Source organism: Pan paniscus, chromosome 19 (assembly GCF_029289425.2).
Source record: "Pan paniscus chromosome 19, NHGRI_mPanPan1-v2.0_pri, whole genome shotgun sequence".
NCBI lineage: Eukaryota > Metazoa > Chordata > Mammalia > Primates > Hominidae > Pan > Pan paniscus.
In genome coordinates, this window is record NC_073268.2 from 54621623 (window position 1) to 54643354 (window position 21732).

The window sequence follows — 21732 nt, forward strand, 5'->3', positions numbered from 1 at the left end:
ATGAAACTGCCATGACCTGGCATTTTGAAGTAGTTTATTCTTTGTACAGCTTTCTCAATTTCTTCTCAGTCTATTAAGACTTTCTTTTATTGTGTCAACATGGGTAAGTTATATTTTTTAAGGAAATTATCCACTTTATTGAGGTTCTAAATGTAAAGAATTGTGCAAATTAACTTATGTGCTTTTGGGATAAGTTGTTATATATGTGTTTTGCATATATGTCCACATCTTCATTTTCTACAGATTTAGCAACAATGAATTTCATTTTGTTTTTAAAAAGTCTAACTAGAAAATGAAATGAGTCCTGTAATATGTACTCAAATAACTCCTTTTGTTCTGTATCCAACCAGTGCATTACTTTTACTAGGTAAAAACTCTGATTCTGTCACCATTTCTTTGTGAAGTATTAGTCTTACAGCTGTCACAAGAACTTTGTGTCAACACAAACACAGCGGCTGTTTCTTATCGTCTTTTTGGAAATGTCATCTGGTGGATTAATGAGTAAGTGTCTTCTGTGTCATCTCTCACTTAAATGACTGGTACAGGCTGGGACCATAGGATATTTTATTTCAAGCTGGAATTCGTCATTATTTATTTGGGGACAGAACAGCCATATTTATTACTGTCTCTTCTCTACCAAGCACTCTTGGATTCCCAATACCATTTTCCATCCCGTGGTTGGACGGATTGTTTTCAAGGCAAGCTTTTGAAAACATCAGGTCTCACATCTGTGGATGCACACCCCAGGCTTGAGCTCTGTGGCAGGTCCCCGTCAGCCTTAGGATGAACCCCAGTCCTACCATGGCATTCACATCCTTTGAGCCTGCTTCTCTGACCCCATCTCCTGGATGCTCCCCTGCTACTGTGCTCCTTTCTGACTGGCCCCTCAGCTCCTGGGACTCCTCTGGCTGGGGTTCTTCTCTTCCCTCTGCCTGAAGTGCCCGTCCTAGACTTCTCATGGCGTCTTCTCGCTGCCAGGTCCCACCTTAGAGGGGCCTGGCTGTCTCATTCACATTCTCATCTGCAAATCTTTGGTGCTATGACGTGGCTCTGCCCGGTGTCTGTCCTGGCACCTCTCACTCCTAAAATGACTGCATGATTGCTTCCTTGTTTATTATTTGTCCTGCACAGTAGAACATAAACTCCCAAGGACACCTAGCTCATCTGCCTGCTCAGTTCTGTATCTCTAGCCCTTAAAACAATACCTGGCATAAAACTGAAGGCAGCAAGTATTTGTTAACATACAAGCAGCAAACAGTTTTGGAGGTTTTGTGTCGTTCATTGATTGAATGATTGCCGTGAATAGTTCAGTGGTAAACTTGAGTCTAATCTTTGTCCATAATTATCTAAAATTTTATCTAAAATTTTAGGGAAATTAACTGAAATTTCACTCTATGGATACAGTAGTTAGGGAAGAATTTTAATGCTCATAGGAACAGAATTGAAAAAAATCTAAACTCTGATTTCATTTTATACCCATAGGTCTCTGGTCTGGATTGATAGTTTGTGTCTTCTTTCAAGCCCTTTTCTATCTGGTGTACATCTTGAGGATAAACTGGAACAAAGTTGTGGAGCAGGTAACAGTCAGTGTATTATTTTAGAAACATGGCTCTACTTAATCCCATGGCATGGTAAGGAACCTCTTAGGGTCAAAATGGTAAAAATGCTATTGGCAGAATGATTCACTGTGAATCATGAAATACATCTAACATTGTGGGGAGGGGAGGCAAAAGAAAACATATTTCAGCACATTTTCCTCTTTATATAGAGCTGATTTAATATCTACTAACCAGGGACTCAACCTAAAAAAGAAAAGGAATTAGGGCCAGGCATGGTGGTTCACACCTATTATCACAGCACTTTGGGAGGCCGAGGCAGGAGGATCACTTGAGCCCAAGTGAGTGTGAGACCAGCCTGGGCAACAGAGGAAGACCCTGTCTCTTAATTTAAAGATATATATATATTTTGCTGTTTGGGTGTACTAGTTGTAGGAAAATAGTAGTTTGTTTCCTGTTTACACTGACTTGTTAGCTGTTCTTTATGCCTCTTTCTATTTTGTCCATAGTTTCATAAAAGCAGTATATTAAGTATCTGTGATCTGTGGGAAGTACTTTGGGGGCAGAACAACAACATGTGGATAGAGTCTGCATCTTCACTGATGTGAGCATCTACATGCTGAACTGGGAACCATTTTTTTGTTTGTTTTTTTCTCGAGACGGAATCTCGCTCTGTTGCCCAGGCTGGAGTGCAATGGCGCGATCTCAGCTCACTGCAACCTCTGCTTCCTGGGTTCAAGCGATTCTCCTGTCTCAGACTCCCAAATAGCTGGGATTACAGGCACGTGCCACCACGCCCGGCTAATTTTTTGTATTTTTACTAGAGACGGTCGTGGGCGGGGGGGTTCACTTTGTTGGCCAGGCTGGTCTCGAACTCCTGACCTCGTGATCCACCCACCTTAGCCTCCCAAAGTGCTGGGATTACAGGCGTGAGACACCATGCCTGGCCAAGCAGTTTTTATTGTTTGAGGCTTGAGATGAGATGGGTGGTTGGGTACAGTGGCTCACACCTGTAATCCCAGCACTTTAGGAGGCTGAGGCAGGAGGATGACTTGAGGCCAGGAGTTCAAGACTAGCCTGGGCAACATAGCAAGAAGCCATCTCTACTAAAAATAATAATAATACTTTTTTAAAAAAAGAGATGGGTGGTTGGCTTAGGGATTATTAATAAGGAAACAAGATGAGTTTAGGCATGTCAACCATCACTGTCTAAGCTTTGACCAACTTTATGCTTTAGATTTGCCTAACTATGATGCATTATATCTTTCCTATCTTCTGTTTGATTTATTCAGGGACTAAACTTTATAGGAGATTAAGATGGGCCATAAACTACCCATTAGATCACAATACCATTGACCTTCAGACTTTCTTCCTTCTATCTGTGTTTCGGAGCACTGAAGGGCACAAGTGCAAATGATATGTTAAACTTGCCGCTCCAGCAACAGCAGCTTTTTATATTATTGTTGTGAACTGAGTCTGTGTTTTTCTGGTGTTGTTCTCTTGCTTTATGGCACATCCAGGACCAAGACAGACTGTGCTAGATACTGTAACCCATTAGCAGTAGGTTTCATAGTAGCTTTATTTATTTTTCGAGACAGAGTCTCACTCTGTCACTCAGACTGCAGTGGAATGGTGCAATCTTGGCTCACTGCGACCCCCACTTCCTGGATTCAAATTATTCTCCTGCCATAGACTCCTGAGTAGCTGGGATTAGCCCACCACCACGCCTGGCTAATTTTTTGCATTTTTAGTAGACATGGGGTTTTGCCATGTTGGCCAGGCTGGTCTTAAACTCCTGGCCTCAGGTGATCCGCTCACCTCAACCTTCCAAAGTGCTGGGATTACAGGCGTGAGCCATTGCGCCCAGCCCACAATGGCTTTAAGTCAAAGTTTTAGCAAACAACTACTAGCGTGATTAAACTTACTCTGCATTTACTCATGTGACACTTGTTTCTAGGCACAGGTTCAAGCTGGACTAAAAGGGAATAAAGAGACCATGCCTACCTCCTCAGGTAACAGAGGCCATTCTCTAGTATATTCAATGTCTGAGGTACGAAAACTGAAACAGTGTAGCCAGAGTTGCTCAGTTTGCAAGATCCTGCTCTCTTGCTCAATAAAACTTGTCTCAGCCCTAGTAATTGGTGAGATCACCTGTGGGTTCTCCTATGAAATATTTTTAAATGTAATTTCACATATACTAACTGATAACTGAGGGTTATCGTTTATAACGTATTCTTACGTAAACTTCATAATATGCCTTTACTTGACCTGGACATAAGTGAATACCCCACTATTCTCTGCAAACAGATCTACCTATCTTGGGAAGAGAAGTAACTGATGGAATCATTTTGCCTGATATCATCAGACCAGAGAGCCAGACCCCTCGACTGATGAGACCAGAAGAAAACACCCGGTATGCAATGTCCACCGCTGGAGAGGTCCTGACAGTGAGGCAGCTGATATTCTATCATGGAATGGCTTTAGCTCTTGCTGTCACTTTCCTTTCAGCAGGAATTTTCATTAAGAGTTTTCAATGACCATGGCTAAAATGGTAGAATTACCACCATTCTACAAACTAGAAATGATAATTATATGCCATATGTTAAGTATGAAAGGTGACCTTGTTATTTGGACAGTTTTTACTCTTAACTGTGGATGGAAAGAATATCAGGGATGTTTCCTTGGTTATTCCAAGGAATTGCACTATCCTATTGCAGATCAAGAAAGGGGCTATAATTTTAAGTAAAGTTTTCCCTGTTAATTTTATCATGGTTTCTAAATATACAAATTAGATTTTCCTTGATGTAAAGGTTACTTACTCTTTCTTATTTAAAACATCTTTCTTCTCCTGGGGAGTGGTTCATAGTCCTGTAAAATATTATTGCTGATCTATTTTCTTTGTATTTCTCTATGAATGTACTTAACCTTGTCAGTGAGTGTATATTAAGTGCTTGTTCAAGTCCTATCTCAGGTATTGCCATATAAGCTTTTATAAAATGGAACCTCTTAAAATTTACAATGTATGCTGACAATATTTGGAGCTATACAGTCAATATAAAAGATTAACTTTTAGCATTTTTGCCTTTTAATTAATTTTGTGGCAACTTTCATTTAAAGTAGAAAATAAAGTAGAAAATAAAGAGCTGTGTTCTCTTCTGCTACTCAGCTCCCAGAATGCTGGCAGCTATGGTGGCCTCATCCTCAAAGCAAAAGAGTTTTAGTCTTTTATAGGAAATTAGACCAGCTCAAAAAGAAAATCCTTAAAAAAATCTGAATATTGGGTATTCTCTCACACAAAGCCCACCAGATTCCCAGGAGAGGAGCCCACAGTGGAAAGCACCCAATGTCACCAGTGCTTCCCTTAGCTTATTTGTCTCCCTCTCTTGAGTGTTAACAAGCAACCTAGTATTATCAGATTATTTGTGAAAATCCAATTATAGGAGAAAGCAACCAGAAAAAAAATAGGCATTATAGGGAGAAAACTTACATCTTCAAAGAGGTAACGCAAAATATTTCAACTATGATATAGAATAGGATGCTATAGAATAAAACATTCAGTCAGGTATGGTGGTGCACACTTCTAATCCCGGCACTTTGGGAGGCCGAGGCAGGTGGATGGCTTGAGCCTAGGCGTTCAAGACCAACCTTGGTAACGTGGCAAAACCCCATCTCTACAACAAAACCACACATCTGTAGTCCCAGCTACTCAGGAGTCTGAGGTGGGAAGATCACTTGAGCCCAGGAGTTCGAGGCTACAGTGAGCTCTGATCACACCACTGCACTCCAAAAAAAAGTTTTTTTTTTCCAGAAGATTATGTATGTACGTATGTATGTATGTATGTATGTATTTAGAGACAGGATCTGGCTCTGTCTCCCTGGCTCAAGCAGTGGCATGATCACAGCTACTGTAGCTTTGATCTCCTGGGCTGAAGCGATCCTCCCACCTCAACCTCCCATGTAGCTGGGACTACAGGCGTGCGCCACCACTTCTGGCTTTTTTTTTTTAGTTTTAGTAGAGATGAAATCTCGCTATGTTTCCTATGGTGGTCTTGAACTTCCGAGCTCAAGAGATCCTCCTGCCTTGGTCTCCCAAAGTGCTGGGATTACAGGCGTGAGCCACTGTGACTGGCCCTAGATTTTATTGAAGTAAAATTCATATAACATAAAATTAACCCTTCCAAAACATTTTTATCATACCAAAAAGGAAACTCAGATTATTAACCTCTCACTCCCCATACTCCTCTCCCTGAGTTCCTGGCAACCACTAATCTGCTCTCTGTGCCTGTGGATTTACCTATTTTGGATGTTTCATAATGAAGGAATCATAGAACATGTGACCTTTTGAGTCTGGCTTTTTGAACTTGGCATGCATGATGGTTTTGCAATTCCTCTATTTTTTTTTTTTGAAACAGAGTCTCACTCTGTCACCCAGGCTGGAGTGCAGTAGCACGATCTCAGCTCACTGCAACCTCCACCTCCCAGGTTCAAGCAATTCTCCTGCCTCAGCCTCCTGAGTAGCTGGGACTACAGGTGCGTGTCACCATGCCCGGCTCATTTTTGTATTTTTAGTAGAGACGGGGTTTCACCATGTTGGTTAGGCTGGTCTTGAACTCCTGACCTCGTGATCCACCCACCTCGGCCTCCCAAAGTGCTGGGATTACAGGCATGAGCCACCATGCCTGGCCCGCGATTCCTCTATGTTGTAGCATGTCTCTCAAAACTTGATTCCTTTTTCTGGCTGAATAGTTTATTGTGTGATATGCCACATGGTGTTTATTAATCAGCTGATGGACTTTTAGATTGTTTCTACTTTTTGGCTATTGTGAATAATGCTGTAATAAATACTCGTGTACAAGTTTTTGTTTGAACACCTGTTTTCACTTCTTTTGAGTCTATACCTAGGAGTGGAATTACTGGGTTATATGATAATTCTATTTTTTTTCTTTCTTTCTTTCTTTTTTTTTTTTTTGAGATGGAGTCTTGCTCTGTTGCCCAGGCTGGAGTGCAGTGGCGCGATCTTGGCTCACTGCAAGCTCCGCCTCCTGGGTTCACGCCATTCTTCTGCCTCAGCCTCCTGAGTAGCTGGGACTACAGGCACCCGCCACGATGCCTGGCTAATTTTTTGTATCTTTAGTAGAGACAGGGTTTCACCATGTTAGCCAGAATGGTCTCAATCTCCTGACCTCATGATCCGCCTGCCTCGGCCTCCCAAAGTGCTGGGATTACAGGCGGATAATTCTATTTTTTTTGAGGAACTGCCAAAATGTTTCCCATGGTGGCTGCACCATTCTTCATTGCCACAAGCAGTGTATGAGGTTTCCAGTTTCTCCACATCCTTGCTAACACTTGTGATTTTCTTTTTGATTTTAGTTATATCATACTAGTGGGTGGGAAGTGGTGTCTCATTGTGGTTACTAGAGATCACATACTACTAATAATGCCAAGCCTATTTTCTGAAATACTTCAGAAACTCAGATGCACATAAAGAAAGGAATTATGTACTAGAAAAGGAATAAATGAAGGTAAAATATTTTATGTTTCTTATTTTTAATTGATAAAAAATATATGAAAATAATAGCAACAATGTATTTGGTTATTACAGCTTGTGCATAGCTAAAATGAATGACAGCAGTGTTATAAGGGTCAAGAGGGAGGAACTGAGAATATTCTAAGGCACTTGCATTACCCATGAAGAAGAATAGTGTTATTCAAAAGTGGAATTAGGTTAGTTGTAAATGCATATTGCAAACTCCAGGACAACTAATGAAAAAGTTTTTAAAAAGTAATATAATCAATATGCTTAGAGAAGAAAGAAAATAGCATCTCATAAAATGCTCAGTTAAAACCACAGTGGAAGAAAAAAAGTAACAAGGACAACAAAGAGAAAAGGTGGGCAGGGCGTGGTGGCTCACACCTGTAATCCCAGCACTTTGGGAGGCCGAGGTGGGCAGATCACGAGGTCAGGAGATAGAGACCATCCTGGCTAACATGGTGAAACCCCGTCTCTACTAAAAATACAAAAAATTAGCCAGGCGTGGTGGCAGGCGCCTGTAGTCCCAGCTACTTGGGAGGCTGAGGCAGGAGAATGGCGTGAACCCGGGAGGCGGAGCTTGCAGTGAGCTGAGATCACGCCACTGTACTCCAGCCTGGGCAACAAAGTGAGACTCCGTCTCAAAAAAAAAAAAAAAAAAAAACAAAAAAAATAGAAAAGGTAACATATACAGATACTAATCTCACTATACCAATAATGACACCTTTTCTTTGAAAAATAAAAACACTTAATAAAGTGAGAATAGAAGGAAAGCTCCTCAAAATGATAAAAGCCATATATGACAAACCTCCAGCTAAGATCATACTCAATGGTGAAAGACTAAAAGCTTTTCCCCTAAGATCAGGAACAAGACAAAAATGTCTGTTTTCCCCACTTCTATTCACAATACTATTGAAAGTTTAAGATGGTGCAATTAGGCAACAAAAAGAATAAAAGGCATTTACATTGGAAAGGAAGGAGTAAAATTACCTGTGTTCAAAAATAACATGATCTTATATGTATAAAACCCTTAACAGTCCACAAAACCATTAGACTCAATTAACAAATTCAGAAGTCACAGGATGCAAATCACAACACACAAAATGAGTTGCATTTCTATACACTAGCAATGAATGATCCCAAAAAGAAATTAAGAAAACAATTACATTTTTAATAGCATCAAAAAGAATCAAATGCATAGGAATAAATTTACCATGGAGGCAATAGACTTGTACACGAAAAACTATAAAACATAATTGAAAGAAATTAAAGAAGACATAAATAAATGGAAAGACAATCCATACTCATGCATATGAAGACTTAATACTGTTAAGATAACAATATTACCAAAAGTGATTTAAAGATTCAATGCAATCTCTATCAAAATCCCTAAGACATATTGCAGAAATAGAAAAATCCACCCTAAAACACATATGGAATCTCAATGGACCCAAATAGCCAAAAATGTCTGACAAAGAAGAACAAAGTGAAAGGACTCAGATTGCTTGATTCCAAAACAAACTACAAAGCTACATAATCACAGTGTGGTATTGGCATAAAGACATGCCTATGGACAGGATTGGGAATGCAGAAATGAACCCTTGCATATATGGTCAAATGACTTAAACAAGGGTGCCAATACCATTCAATGGGAAAAGGAAAGTCTTTTCATCAAATTGTGCTGGGAAAACTGGATATCCACATAGAAAAGAATGAAGTTGATCCCCTATTTACGATATATAAATATTAGCTCAAAAGTGGTCAGTCTGGGTACAGTGACTCACACCTATAATCCCAGCACTTCGGAAGGTCAAGATGGGCTGATTGCTTGAGCCCAGGAGTTCAAGACCAGCCTGAGCAATATGGCAAAACCCTGTCTCTACAAAAAATACACACACACACACACACACAAAAAGTGTGGTGATGTGTGCCTGTAGTCCCAGCTACTCAGGAGGCTGAGGTGGGAGGATCACCTGAGCCTGGGAGGTGAAGGCTGCAGTGAGTTCTGATTGCACCACTGTACTCCAGGGTGACTGAGTGAGACCCTATCTCAAAAAAAAAAAAAAAAAAAAAAAAGTGATCAAAGACCTAAACATAAGACCAAACACTAAGCCTGCCAGAAGAAAACATAAGGGGAAATCTGGATTTGGCAGCGATTACTTGGATATGCACAAGCAACAACAACAAAATAGATAAACAGGACTTCATAAAAATTAGAAACTTTTGTGCATAAAAGGACACTATTAATAATATAAACAGGTAACCTTCTGAATGGGAAAAGGTATTTGCATAGTATATATCTGATAAGGGATTTATGTTCGGACATAAATTCTTAACAACTCACAAGAACAAAATATACAAACAGCCTAATTCAAAACTAGGCATATGGCTGGGGATGGTGGCTCACACCTGTAATCCCAGTACTTTGGGAGGCCGAGGCAGGTGGATCACTTGAGGTCAGGAGTTCAAGACCAGCCTGGCCAACATGGTGAAACCCCATCTCTACTAAAAACACAAAAATTAGCTGGGCATGGTGGCAGCCACCTGTAATCTCAGCTACTCAGGAGGCTGAGGCAGGAGAATCACTTAAACCTGGGAGGCGGAGGTTGCAGTGAGCCAAGATCACGCCACTGCACTCCAGCCTGGGTGACAGAGCGAGACTCTGTCTCAAAAACAAAAAACAAAAAAACTAGGCATAGGACTTGAACAGACATTTCTCCAGAGAAGATAAATAGCTAACCAGGGCATGAAAATATTCTCTCTGCATCACTAGTCATTAGGGAAATGCAAATCCAAACCACAATGAGACATTACTTTATACCTATTATAGGGGTCATTACAGAAAGAAAACAGAAAGCAAGTTTTGGTGAGAATGTGGAGAAATTGGAACTATTGTACATTGCTGATGGGAACGTAAAATGGTGCAACCACTATAGAAAATAGTATGTGAGATCTTTAACAAATATAGAATTATGATATGCTGCAGGGACTCAAACAGATATTTGTACACCAGTGTTCACAGCAGCATTACTCACAATAGCCAAAAGGTAGAATCAACCCAAATGTCCATTTTGTAAATGGATAAACAAAATGTGGTATACTTACAATGGAATATTACTCAATCTTAAAAAGAAATGAAACTGATATATGCTGTAGCATGGATGAACCTTAAAAACATTGTGCTAGGGCTGGTGGTGTTGTGGCTCTTGCCTATAATCTCAGCACTTTGGGAGATGGAGGCAGGAGGATCCCTTGAGCTCAGGAGTTTGAGACCAGCCTGGGCAAAATGGTGAGACCCTGTCTGTACAAAAAATTTTAAAATTAGCCAGGTATGGTGGCACATGCTTGTGGTCCCAGCTACTCAGGAGGCTGAGGTGGGAAGATCACTTGTGCCTGGGAGATTGAGGCTGCAGTAAGCCATGTTTGTGCCACTGCACTCCAGCCAGGGTAACAGAGCAAGACCCTGTTTTCCCCTAAAAAGAAAACATTGTGCTAAGGAAAATAAGCCATATGCAGGCCTATTATACAAGGACACTTGTACAAGTATGCAAGGACACATCTTGTATGATTACACATATGTGAGGTGCCCAGAATAGTCAAAATCATAAAGTATAGAGGTTATTAGGGGATTGAAAGAGGGCAAGAGGGGAATTATTGTTTATGGGTACAATTTCTGTTTGGGATGATGAAAATGATCTAAAAGTGAATGATATTGATGGCTGCAGAACATTGTGAATGTACTTAATGTCACTGAATTGTGCACCTTAATGGTTAAAATAGTAAGTTTTATTTATCTATTTTATTTCAATAATAAAAATGCCTCACTTGGATCACAAACATCTACAAAATTCTACAGATAACATATTAGTCAAAAGAAGCTGCATGCCTTCCTGCTAATATTAGGAACAAAGCAAGGATATCCCCTCTCACCACTCATTTTCAACATCGTAACTGAAGTTTTAGCTAATGTAATAAGACAAATAAAGGAAATGTATACATATTAGGAAGAAAGAAATTAAGCTGCCTTTGTTCACAGATAACATGATTATCAAGGTAGAACATCCCAAATAATCAACAAAAAAGATTTCTGGAACTAATAAGTGATTATAGCATGGTATCAGGATGAAAGTTATTATACAAAGTCAATTATTTTACTATACAATAGCAATGAACACTTTGGATTTGAAATTAAAATTAAAAACACCACTTACATTAGCACCAAAAAGGGGGGGAAATACTTAGATATAAATCTAAATATATACAAGATCTATATGAGGAAAACTACAAAATTCTGATGTAAGAAACCAAAGGAGATGTAAATAAATAAAGAGACAGTCCATGTTCATGAAAATGAAGAGTTGAAGTTGAAAAGATGCCAGTTCTTCTCAACTTGATACATGGATTCAACACTCTCAATCAAAATCTAGCAGTTTATTTTGTGGATATTGACAAATTAGATTCTAAAGATGACATGGAAAAGCAAAAACCCAGAATAGCCAACACAATGTTGAAGAACAAAGTTGGTAGACTGACACTACCAACTACAGGATTTACCATAAAGGTAAACACAATAATGTGGCATTGATGACTGAATAGACAAATAGAACAGAATACAAAACTGAAAATGGATTCACACTAATACAGTCAACTAAGGTTTGACAAAGAAACAAAAGCAATTCAATGGAGAAAGGACAGCTTGTTTGACAAATGGTACTGAAACAACTAGATATCCACATGCCAAAAAACAAAACAAAACCAAAACCTAGAGAAAAATCTTGTATCTTTCTTTTCTTCCTGACATGCATCACTATAAAACTCCTAGGATAACACAGGAGAACATCTAGGTGGCCTTGGGTTTGGCAATGACTTTTTAGATACAAAACCAAAAGCACAATTCATGAAAGAAAAAATTCATAAAATGGACTTCATTAAAATTTAAAACTTGCTCTGTAAAAAAACACTGTTAATAGAATGAAAAGACAAGCCAAGGATTATGAGAAAATCTTTGTAAAAACATATCTTATATAAAAGACTATTTATCTAAAATATACAAATAACTATTTAAACTCAACAATAAAAAGCAACCCAATTAAAAATGGTTTAAACAGACACCTCACCGAAGAATCTATACAGATGGCAAATAAAGATGTGTAAAGATACTCAACATTATGTGTCATCAGGGAATTGGCAATAAAACAATGAGATACCACTACACACCTATGAGAATGGCTAAAATCCAAAGCACTTACACCACCAAATGCTGGCAAGGATGTGGCACAGCAGGAACTCTTACATATTGGTACGAATGCATGATGAATGGTACAGCCACTTTGGAAGAGTTTTGCAGTTTCTTACAAAGCTATGCATAGGTCTCCAATAAGAACATACCAGCTATTTACCCAAATGAGTTGAAAACTTACATCCACATGTTTTATGTATTTTTTGTATCTTTTATGTATATTTTACCATTTTAATCATTTTAAGTGAACAATTCAGTGGCATTAAGTACATTCACAATGTTGTGCAATCATCGCCACTATTTAACTCCAGAACTTTTTCATCATTCCAAATTGAAACTCTGTCCCCATCAAGCAGTAGCTCTGTTACCATAACCACTTCCCTTGCCCCCCTGCCCCAGCCCTTAGTAACCACTGTTCTACTTTCTGTTTCTATGAATTTGACTATTCTATCATGTAAATGGAATCATTTGTCTCCTTTTCATTTTATGTAATTTTGTCAAACTTCTCTTTTTGTATCTCTTACCTTTTGTTCTCATGCAACTTTCATCTCTATTAAGGTGTGCTTTTCTCTTCTCTTTCTTTCCTGACTTTCAATTCGAGTTTGCCCTCTCCTGTTTTCTTATAATCTATTCTTTAATCCCTCACAGCCTTCCTTTGGGCTAACTCCTCCACCCCCGCCCCCAAAGATCATGTGTCAGTGTCTTAAGAAATTGTGAGAATTACACATCAGAATGCTTCATCTTTTGTAAAGGTCTGTATCTCCTTTTCCTTAGAGTTATATGCATGTGTGCGTGTCTGTAGTGTCTATGGTCCTGTGTTTGTTCTTTTCTATTATTGATCTGTGGACACAAACATTTATATTGGCATTTGCTGAAGAAGAGTGTGTTGAAAGTTAGGAAAGGTGTCCAAGGCAGTCTGAGGCTTCAATTCAGGTCTGTTGTCTTAAACACCTTTCATAAAATCTGCTATTCCCAGCTATGGAAATATGTGCAAATAGTCAATACACATGAAAAGGAACCCACCATGATTAGTCACTAGGGAAATGGAAGTTAACATCACAAGGAGATATCACTACAAGCTGGGTGCAGTGGCCCACACCTGTAACCCCAGCACTTTGGGAGGCCAAGGCAGGTGGATGTCTTGAGCTCAGGAGTTCGAGACCAGCCTGGGCAACATGGCAAAACCCTGTCTCTACTAAAAATATAAAAATTAGCCAGGCACGGGGGCACACACCTGTAACGCGAGCAACTAGGGAGGCTAAAGTGAGAGGATGACTTGAGCCCAGGAAGCAGAGGTTGCTGTGAGCTGAGATCACACCACTGCATTCCTTTTTTTTTTTTTTTTTTTGAGACAGAGTCTCAAAAAAGAAAAGAAAAAAAAAAAGAGAGAGAGAGATCACTACGCATCCACCAGAATGGGTAATTATTTTTTTAAATCAAGTTTTAGAAAACAGCTGCTAGACTGTGTGGTAGGGAATATAAATTGGTATAAAAACACTGAAAAATTATTTGGCTTCTAAAGTTAAAACATATATTTACTTTCACCTAGAAATTCTATAGTGGTGATTGGGTAGGGGCCTAAGAGGAATGCTGGTAATGTTCTGGGTCATAGATACAGGTAGGTAAACTCTGTAATAATTTACTGTAGGCACTGTTTTGTATTTATGTAGTATCCAATGAAAATGTAATGAAATTTGGGCCAGAAGGCAGAAAGAACTCCTGGGTACACACTCACTACCTTAGTCCCCCTGAGGTTTAAATAATTAAAAGTGTCTGTTTCATCCTTGCCTTTAAGAAAACTCTCCCTGCTGACAACTGAGCAGATCAAAGATCTAAAGGTTGTGGTGGAGAAGGGTCATGGAGTTGATTACCCCCAAGAAAAACAAAAAGAAAAACTTGGTTTTTTTAAAGCTGAAAAAGGAGGATGGAAAAGTATAGTGGGCAGGCATAGTAAAATCACTACAGTCTACTGCATTCCTGAAAGGAGAAGCTTGTGAGGACTCACCCCTTACCCCTATAACCTGCTGTGGTGATTTCATTACCCATAGCTACTTAAATCAATGAGTATATCATATTCAAAAGCTGAAGGGAGAATGTTTCAGCTTGGGAGTGTAGTAAAAGAATTCCCAGTCCTCTCTTTGGTTCCATAAATATATCACCTTGTTCTATTAAAGCACTTGGATGTGATTTTTAAATATGCCCAACAAAATGCCATCAGTTGATTTCTCTAACTAATAAAGAAAATGTTCAAGAGTTGGTAGTAAACTCTTGGTGATTATGCCATTAGAATCAGAGTACATCGTTTGTAAGAAATCCTCAGCCCGGCACGGTGGCTCACGCCTGTAATCCCAGCACTTTGGGAGGCTGAGGCAGCGGATCATGAGGTCAGGAGTTTGAGACCAGCCTGACCAACATGGTGAAACCCTGTCTCTACTAGAAATACAAAAATTAGCTGGGCATGGTGGCACATGCCTGAAATCCACCTATTCAGGAGGCTGAGACAGGAGAATTGCTTGAACCTGGGAGGTGGAGGTTGCAGTGAGCTAAGATTGCACCACTGCACTCCAGCCTGGGCGACAGAGCGAGACTCTGCCTCAAAAAAGAAAGAAAGAAAGAAATCCTCACATCTTATCCTCAGCAAAAGCAGCAGCTCTTCACTACTTAGCAATTAATTTGCCCTAGGTGAAACCGATTCCTGTTCTAATTCCACACTGGAATTCTGTTCATTATTTACATTTTTTTTAAATGGAAGCATGATTCATATCTCAATTTACCTATTTCCTTACACAATATTTATTAGCTCAGCATTTAGAACTGGTTACCCTTTCAGATCAGATAAAGATTATTGGGTACACTCTCTGGCGGCCTTTGAGCTGATTTAAATATTGTTGCCACATGGTTCTAGATACTGATATTAGTTGGTTGGCTTCCTATGCACAAGCACTCCTCAGTTACTTACATAATTGAATTAAACACTTTGTATATGTTGGAGCTACTGCTTTTGTTATATAAGCCTGCTTGCCTTCTCACCTACTGTCTCCCAACTTTAACTATGGTATTTCCACATGGGCTGGATTTTTTTGTTTTTGTCCAAAGCAGGCAAGCGAGAAGTAGAAGTGAAGAAGAGTTTGATGGTCTTGCCAATTTCCTTGCTTCATCATGAATCTCCTTAAGCTTCAAATTACAGGCTGTTGAGAAAGCCACAAAAGTAGACAGTGCCAAGACACTAAGACTAGAGTATGTGAGAGTGTACCATTCATTCATTTATTCATTCATTCAATAAATACTTACTGAGCACCTACTGTGGGCCAGATTCTATTCAAGGTACTAACATTACAGTGAACATGAACAACAAAGACTGATTTTACAAGATATTCCAGTGAGGAAGACACATTAAAAACAACAAACAAATAGATACATTTATATTAAGAAAAATAAAACAGGGTCAGGGACAGAAAGTAGCAGAGACTGATATTTTAGACATGGTGGTCAGGGAAGGCTTCTTTAGGGAGGTAATATTGAAGCAGCAATTGAATTAAGTGAGAATGATAGCTGGACACTACAGGCAAAGGAAACAGAAGGAATGCAAAAGCCCCGGGCTGGGAACGGGTTTAGAATGCTCAGTAGTGTACAGCAAGGAAGGCACTCTGGCTGAAACTCACTAAGTGGGAGAATCCTACAAAAAGAGGTTGAAGATGTAGTCACGGGCCAGGGCATTTAGGGCTTGTAGAATATGTGTAGAAAAATTCACATTTTGAATTTTATTCTAAACGTGAGGGGAGGCTATTGGAAAGTTTTAAGCAGTGAATTAACATGATCAGGGTACCTTCGGACACCAACGGCTAGGTGCAGAACAGGCTACAACAAAGTGTTATCAGAGTCCAGTCACGAAAGATAAACTATCTAGTTATTTCATGCAGAGGGAATTTTAAGAGTAATAGATGTCAAAAAGAATAATGGGGTGACATCATAGATAAAAAAGCTGCTAAAAATACCCTTAGCTGGAACCAATGGAACTGCACCAGCTTCTGTGCCATTTGGAGACACTATCACTTTCATCCTCTGTCTACTAGAGAGGTGCCACCTTGACCATGGAAGGAATTCCTAGAGTAAAGAATAATCCCTCCTCCACTTTCACTATAGAAATGGCCAGCAACTGCCACACGATTGAATCCAGAAGCAGTAAGTTACTCTCCACCTCCTGCCTTCTGATTTCCTTATAGTGCCCCCTACTGGCAGAAGCCAGCGGGCACGAGAGCCTGGGAAATGGGGTTCACACACTCTAGGTCCCTGCAGTAGAGTATAAAAGGGCAAGTGTAGAACTGAGAAATAACAATCTCTAGAGTCAAGAGTAGAAGCAGGGGGCCGGCGAGGTGGCTCACATCTGTAATCGCACTTCGGGAGGCTGAGGGAGGGGGATCACTTGAGCCCAGGAGTCGGAGACCAGCCTGGGCAACATCGCAAGCCCTCATCTGTACAAAAAATACAAAAAAATTTAGCCAGGCATGGTGACACAAACCTGTAGTCCCAGCTACTTGGGAGGTGGAGGTGGGAGGATCACTTGAGCCTGGGAGCTGGAGGCTGCAGTGAGCCATGATCATGGCCACTGCACTCCAGCCTGGGTGACAAGAGTGACACCTTGTCTCAAAAAAAAAAAAAAAAAAAAAAAAAAAACCCGAAAGAGTAGAAGCAGGGAAACCATCAGGATGCCCGGCCTGTTTTTTCTTTTTCATTTTTTTTCCCCTCAGCTGTGGTAATTTAGCCAATTCAAAGACCTTGTTCTCCATAATTTCAACTTTCCTTCAGATTTGACCAAGTCAAGTAGAGCTGGTCAAACCCAATGGGAAAAAGACCAAAACAACAACAGAAACAAACAAAGAAACAGTTAAGCAAAAGAAATGATCGCACAATTTGTATTATTGAGCGCTCTAATGGTAAGGAGAAATTAAGACCAGCTGGTTGCTAATCTTAACTTTAGTCACCAAGGAGAGTTTCCAAGACAAAACTCCAATTCAGGTGCTTACCTAGGAATAGGGTCCAGGCTCAAGACTGCTCTTTTAGCATTTTAGAGGGAGAAAAAAAACTCAGACTCACCTTCCCTGCTGGAAGCCAGATGAAATTCCAGAAAGGAGTTGCCTCCCCTCCATCGTCATGGAGGCAGGAAAACGCACCTTCTTTGTTGGGAGTAAGTAAAACTGCAGACAAAGAGGTGTACAGCAAAATAAACTTTAGATCTCAACCAAATTTTGGGACATCAGGGATTCTCTGGAGTGGGGAGCTCCCAGGCCTCAGCAAATTGTCCTGTTTGAGCAATAAAAATAGCCCAAGCTGGTACCAAGCACTGATAGATTTGTCAAAGGTCAGGGCCACCTCCACTGAGTCACTTCCTTTGGCTGCCAGCTTGTAAACCAAAACCAGCTCTCAATCAATTTGGAAGTTTATTTTGCCAAGGTTAAGGACATGCTTGGGAGGGAGGTCTGTGCCTTTATCTAAAGATGATTTTGAGGGCTTCAATATTTAAAAGGGAGGAGCGGGCTGGAGGGGAAAGAGGGAGAACGTGGTCATTACTGAATCCACACATTGCACAAATAGAAAAAGGAACAGGCAGGGGAATAGTCAATTATGTATTTGCCTCCTGCTGTGTAAATCAGCACTTCAGTAAGATAAGGTGAGGACAGAGCAGCTACCTGTGGGGACATTTAACCTTTTATCTGTAGCTATCTGCTTAGGGACATAGAGAAAGGCAGTTTCTTGCATGACTCAGCTTTTTGCTTAATTTTTTCCTTTTGGCATAGTGAATTGGGCTCCCACGGTTTTTGTTGTTTTGTACATAAGCGGAGAGTTCATTTGGGCCAGGGCCCCGAGTTATTTTCTTTTCACAAATATACCCTTTAGAGTTCAGAGGAAAGGCTGGGATTAGAGCCTTCTGTGAGCACTATTCATGGGATTACATGAGGGAGTGGCTGTGAAAAGAGGGCCCCGGACTAAGCCCTGGGCACCTGAACAAGTGAGAGGTCAGGAAGGGGAGAAAAATCCAGCAAAGGAACCCCAGAGGACCCGGCCACTGAGCTAAAAAGAAAAGTGCAGAAGAGTGCAGGGAAATGGTAAAGAAAAGAAAGCTTTCCACAAGACAGGACCGATCAGCTGAGCCAACTGCTGCTGAGTACAGTGATGAGAGCTGAAGTCTCTCGCCCGAAAGGCAATAAGGCGGGAGGGGGAAACCTGAGGGCAGCGGGTTCTCTCTTGGGAGCGGGAACACGGAACCATGGGCAGCGAGGCAAATGCAGCCTGGGGAGAAGCTCTGAGTAACGGACGTGCGAGGATGATGCTTGTGCAAGAAGGAAATGACCGCTGTCCCGGCTCCGCGGGAGACGAACCCCGGCTTCCCGCCCTCAGGGACTAGCTCTCCAGGGAACTGGGACGGTCAGTGCCGGTCGAGGCAGCTCCTCGCTGAAGCAGGGGCCAGGGAAGCGGAATGGGGAGCGCTAGGCCTCCAACTACGTCCATCTGGCCATGTTTGAAGAGCCACAAAATGGAGGAGGGAACCCCTCAGAGCGTGCCAGAGCGGAGACGGCTCTCCGTCGCAGTCGGGGCGCTTCCGGCAGGGCGCCCACTCCCAGCCGAGCGCCCTCCGCCTGCTCCTCCAGGATTCCTGTTCGCCCTTTCTGGGGCCGCCCCAGGGCGCTCTCAGCAGGATGGCCAACACCTTCCCTCCATCCCTACACCCCGCCGCCCCCGGGCCCGTGGCCGCGCTCGGCTCCCGCACTGCTCACTCCACCCCCTACATCCCAGCCCGCTGCCAGAGCCGGGGAGAGGGCGGGGGCCGCGTGGGCGAGGCCGTGGACAGCGGCTGTCACGTGGGCCGCCCAGGCCAATAGGGGTGAGGCTTTGGGTCGAGCTCAGTCCTCCCCCGGCGCCTCCGACTGGCAGTGGGACTCAGCGGGCGTGGAGGTCGCGGCTGAGCGAGCGAGCCCTGGGCGAGTGAATTGTGGCTGTGGGTTGACGGTGGAGACACCCCCCGGAGGGAGGCGAAGGGAAGGGAGGCGAGGCCTGCACCTGCATCTTCCCGCCTCCCACGCCCCAGCGCCCCCGGACCGTGCAGTTCTCTGCAGGACCAGGCCATGGAGCTCGAAGTCCGGCGGGTCCGAGAGGCGTTCCTGTCCGGCCGGTCGCGACCTCTGCGGTTTCGGCTGCAGCAGCTGGAGGCCCTGCGGAGGATGGTGCAGGAGCGCGAGAAGGATATCCTGGCGGCCATCGCCGCCGACCTGTGCAAGGTACGCACGCGTGCGGCGGGGTGTGGGGAAACTGGCCCCCGCCGCGCACTTGTGGACTGGAGCTTCGGCTGGGTTTTGTTTTTGCTTTTACATTTCGAATTACTCCAGCACTGGGAGTATGATCTCCAGCAATACAGATAAAGCCAAAGTTCCCGCAGACTTTCCCGGTCCTCTAGCACTTAGAAGGGCATATGTTACCTAGCTTCTGTGGTTCCTTTTCTGCCTTTTCTATTCTTGTCCATTTTTCTGTTACATTTGTGGTTCTTTTCCTTATGATGTGTAGGAACTCTTTGTATATTCTGGATTTAAGTAATTTGTCAGTTTACCGTATTGTGGATACTTTCTTTGGGTTTCTTTCTTTTCTTTTTTTTTAAGCCAAATTTAGCAGTGGGAGAGTTGCATACCAACTTGAGTAACAGTAATATTAATAAGTTCTGAATAACCCATTACCATCAGACCAGCCTCTGGGTCTATTTCTTGTCTTTTAGCTTTGTTTATGGTTTCTTTGTTAGAGTTTTGTTTTTAAGTTATAGTTGCACTCAAATTTTTCTTCATAACTTTGTGTATTATTAGGTCAGTTCTCCTCAAATTTTAATGCACTAACAGTCACCTGGGGATCTTGTTAAAATGCAGATTATGGTTCAGTATGTCGGGGGTGGGATCTGAGATTCCAAGTTTCTAACAAGGTCCCCAGTGATATCATATGCCTCTTTTGGAAGCACGCTTTGTGTAGCAAAGTTTTTATTGTTTTGATTTGTGTGTGTGGTTTTTTTGTTTGTTTGCTTGTTTTGTTTTGCTTCTAAGTCTCACTGTGTCTCCCAGGCTGGAGTGCAGTGGTGCGATCTCGGCTCACTGCAACCTCCATCTCTTGGGTTCAAGCGATTCTCTTGCCTCAGCCTCCTCAGTAGCTGGGATTACAGGTGTGCGCCACCACGCCCGGCTAATTTTTGTATTTTTAGTAGAGATGGAGTTTCACCATGTTGACCAAGCTGGTCCTGAACTCCTGGCCTCAAGTGATCCGCCTGCCTGGGCCTCCCAAAGTGCTGGGATTACAGGTGTGAGCCACCACCCCTGGCCTGTGGTAGCAAAGTTTTAAGTAGTGTTTTAGGGTGTAAGTATATTCCTGTATGTTTGCTGATAATATTGTTACTTTTTTTTTTTTTTTTTAAAGAGACAGGGTCTCCCTTTGTTACCCAGGCTGAAGTGCAGTGACTCAATCATAACTCACTGCAGCCTCCAACTCCTAGGCTCAAGCAGTCCTCCTGCCCCAACCTCCCAGATACTAGGACTACAGGCATGAGGCTATCATCTTGTTTTTTTTTTTTGTTTGTTTGTTTTTCTTGAGGCGGAGTCTTGCTCTTTCGCCCAGGCCGGACTGCAGTGGTGCTCTTTTGGCTCACTGCAAGCTCCACCTCCCGGGTTCACACCATTCTCCTGCCTCAGCCTCCCAAGTAGCTGGGACTACAGGCGCCCGCCACCGTGCCCGGCTAATTTTTTGTATTTTTAGTAGAGACGGGGTTTCACTGTGTTAGCCAGGATGGTCTCCATCTCCTGACCTTGTGATCCGCCCGCCTCAGCCTCCCAAAGTGCTGGGATTATAGGCGTGAGCCACCGTGCCTGGCCTATCATCTTGTTTTTACTTTTTATCTGCATTACATGTGTAGCAAGGCTTTGCTCTGGGTTTGTGATTTTTCCCTTCCCCACAATCCCCTCAATCAAAGATTATTTTAATAAGTCGTAATAGTGGTAGTACTAGTAGCAACTATGAAATTTCTTTTAGAGTACTTTTGGTGGAAAGGGGCTGTGGTATTAAATAAACAAGATGGGGTAATTAAGATTCCAAAAAGTCTGTGTCATTTAATCATACTTGAAGATCTAAATGTTTGTGTGAGTATGTGTGTATATAGGATGACTCAAGAAATACAATAAGTTCCCTGTCCTCAAGAGTTTTAAACTTGATTGGGAAACAGAACATACACAGATGAAATGTGAGTGATAGTTATAAACCAGTGTGTTAAGGATGAATATTAAGATGCAGGTCAAAAGCATGATTGCTGTAATATATAAAGTGTGTTCAGAGCAGACCTTTATTACTCAAGGAAATCTTCCTGAAAGAGGGAATATTTAAGCCTG

At 41.8% G+C, this 21732-nt stretch overlaps 1 protein-coding gene and 1 long non-coding RNA gene across 7 annotated transcripts in view; both read left to right on the plus strand.

The window, feature by feature from the left end:
- Positions 1–10138, plus strand: part of LOC129394380 (uncharacterized) — a 40112-nt gene extending 29974 nt beyond the window's left edge. The window contains exons 10-13 of the long non-coding RNA XR_010110678.1: positions 405–501; positions 1483–1577; positions 3514–3568; positions 3864–10138. This is a non-coding gene — a long non-coding RNA (uncharacterized LOC129394380). The remainder of the gene's footprint in view (positions 1–404; positions 502–1482; positions 1578–3513; positions 3569–3863) is intronic.
- An 8680-nt stretch (positions 10139–18818) lies between these two features.
- ALDH3A2 (aldehyde dehydrogenase 3 family member A2) overlaps positions 18819–21732 on the plus strand; it is a 42573-nt gene continuing 39659 nt past the window's right edge. For all 6 annotated transcript variants that reach the window (XM_055101210.2, XM_055101211.2, XM_055101212.2 and 3 more), the window contains exon 1: positions 18819–19599. In XM_055101210.2, coding sequence (XP_054957185.1) covers positions 19447–19599 — 153 coding nt within the window. In that variant the 5' untranslated portion in view covers positions 18819–19446. The remainder of the gene's footprint in view (positions 19600–21732) is intronic.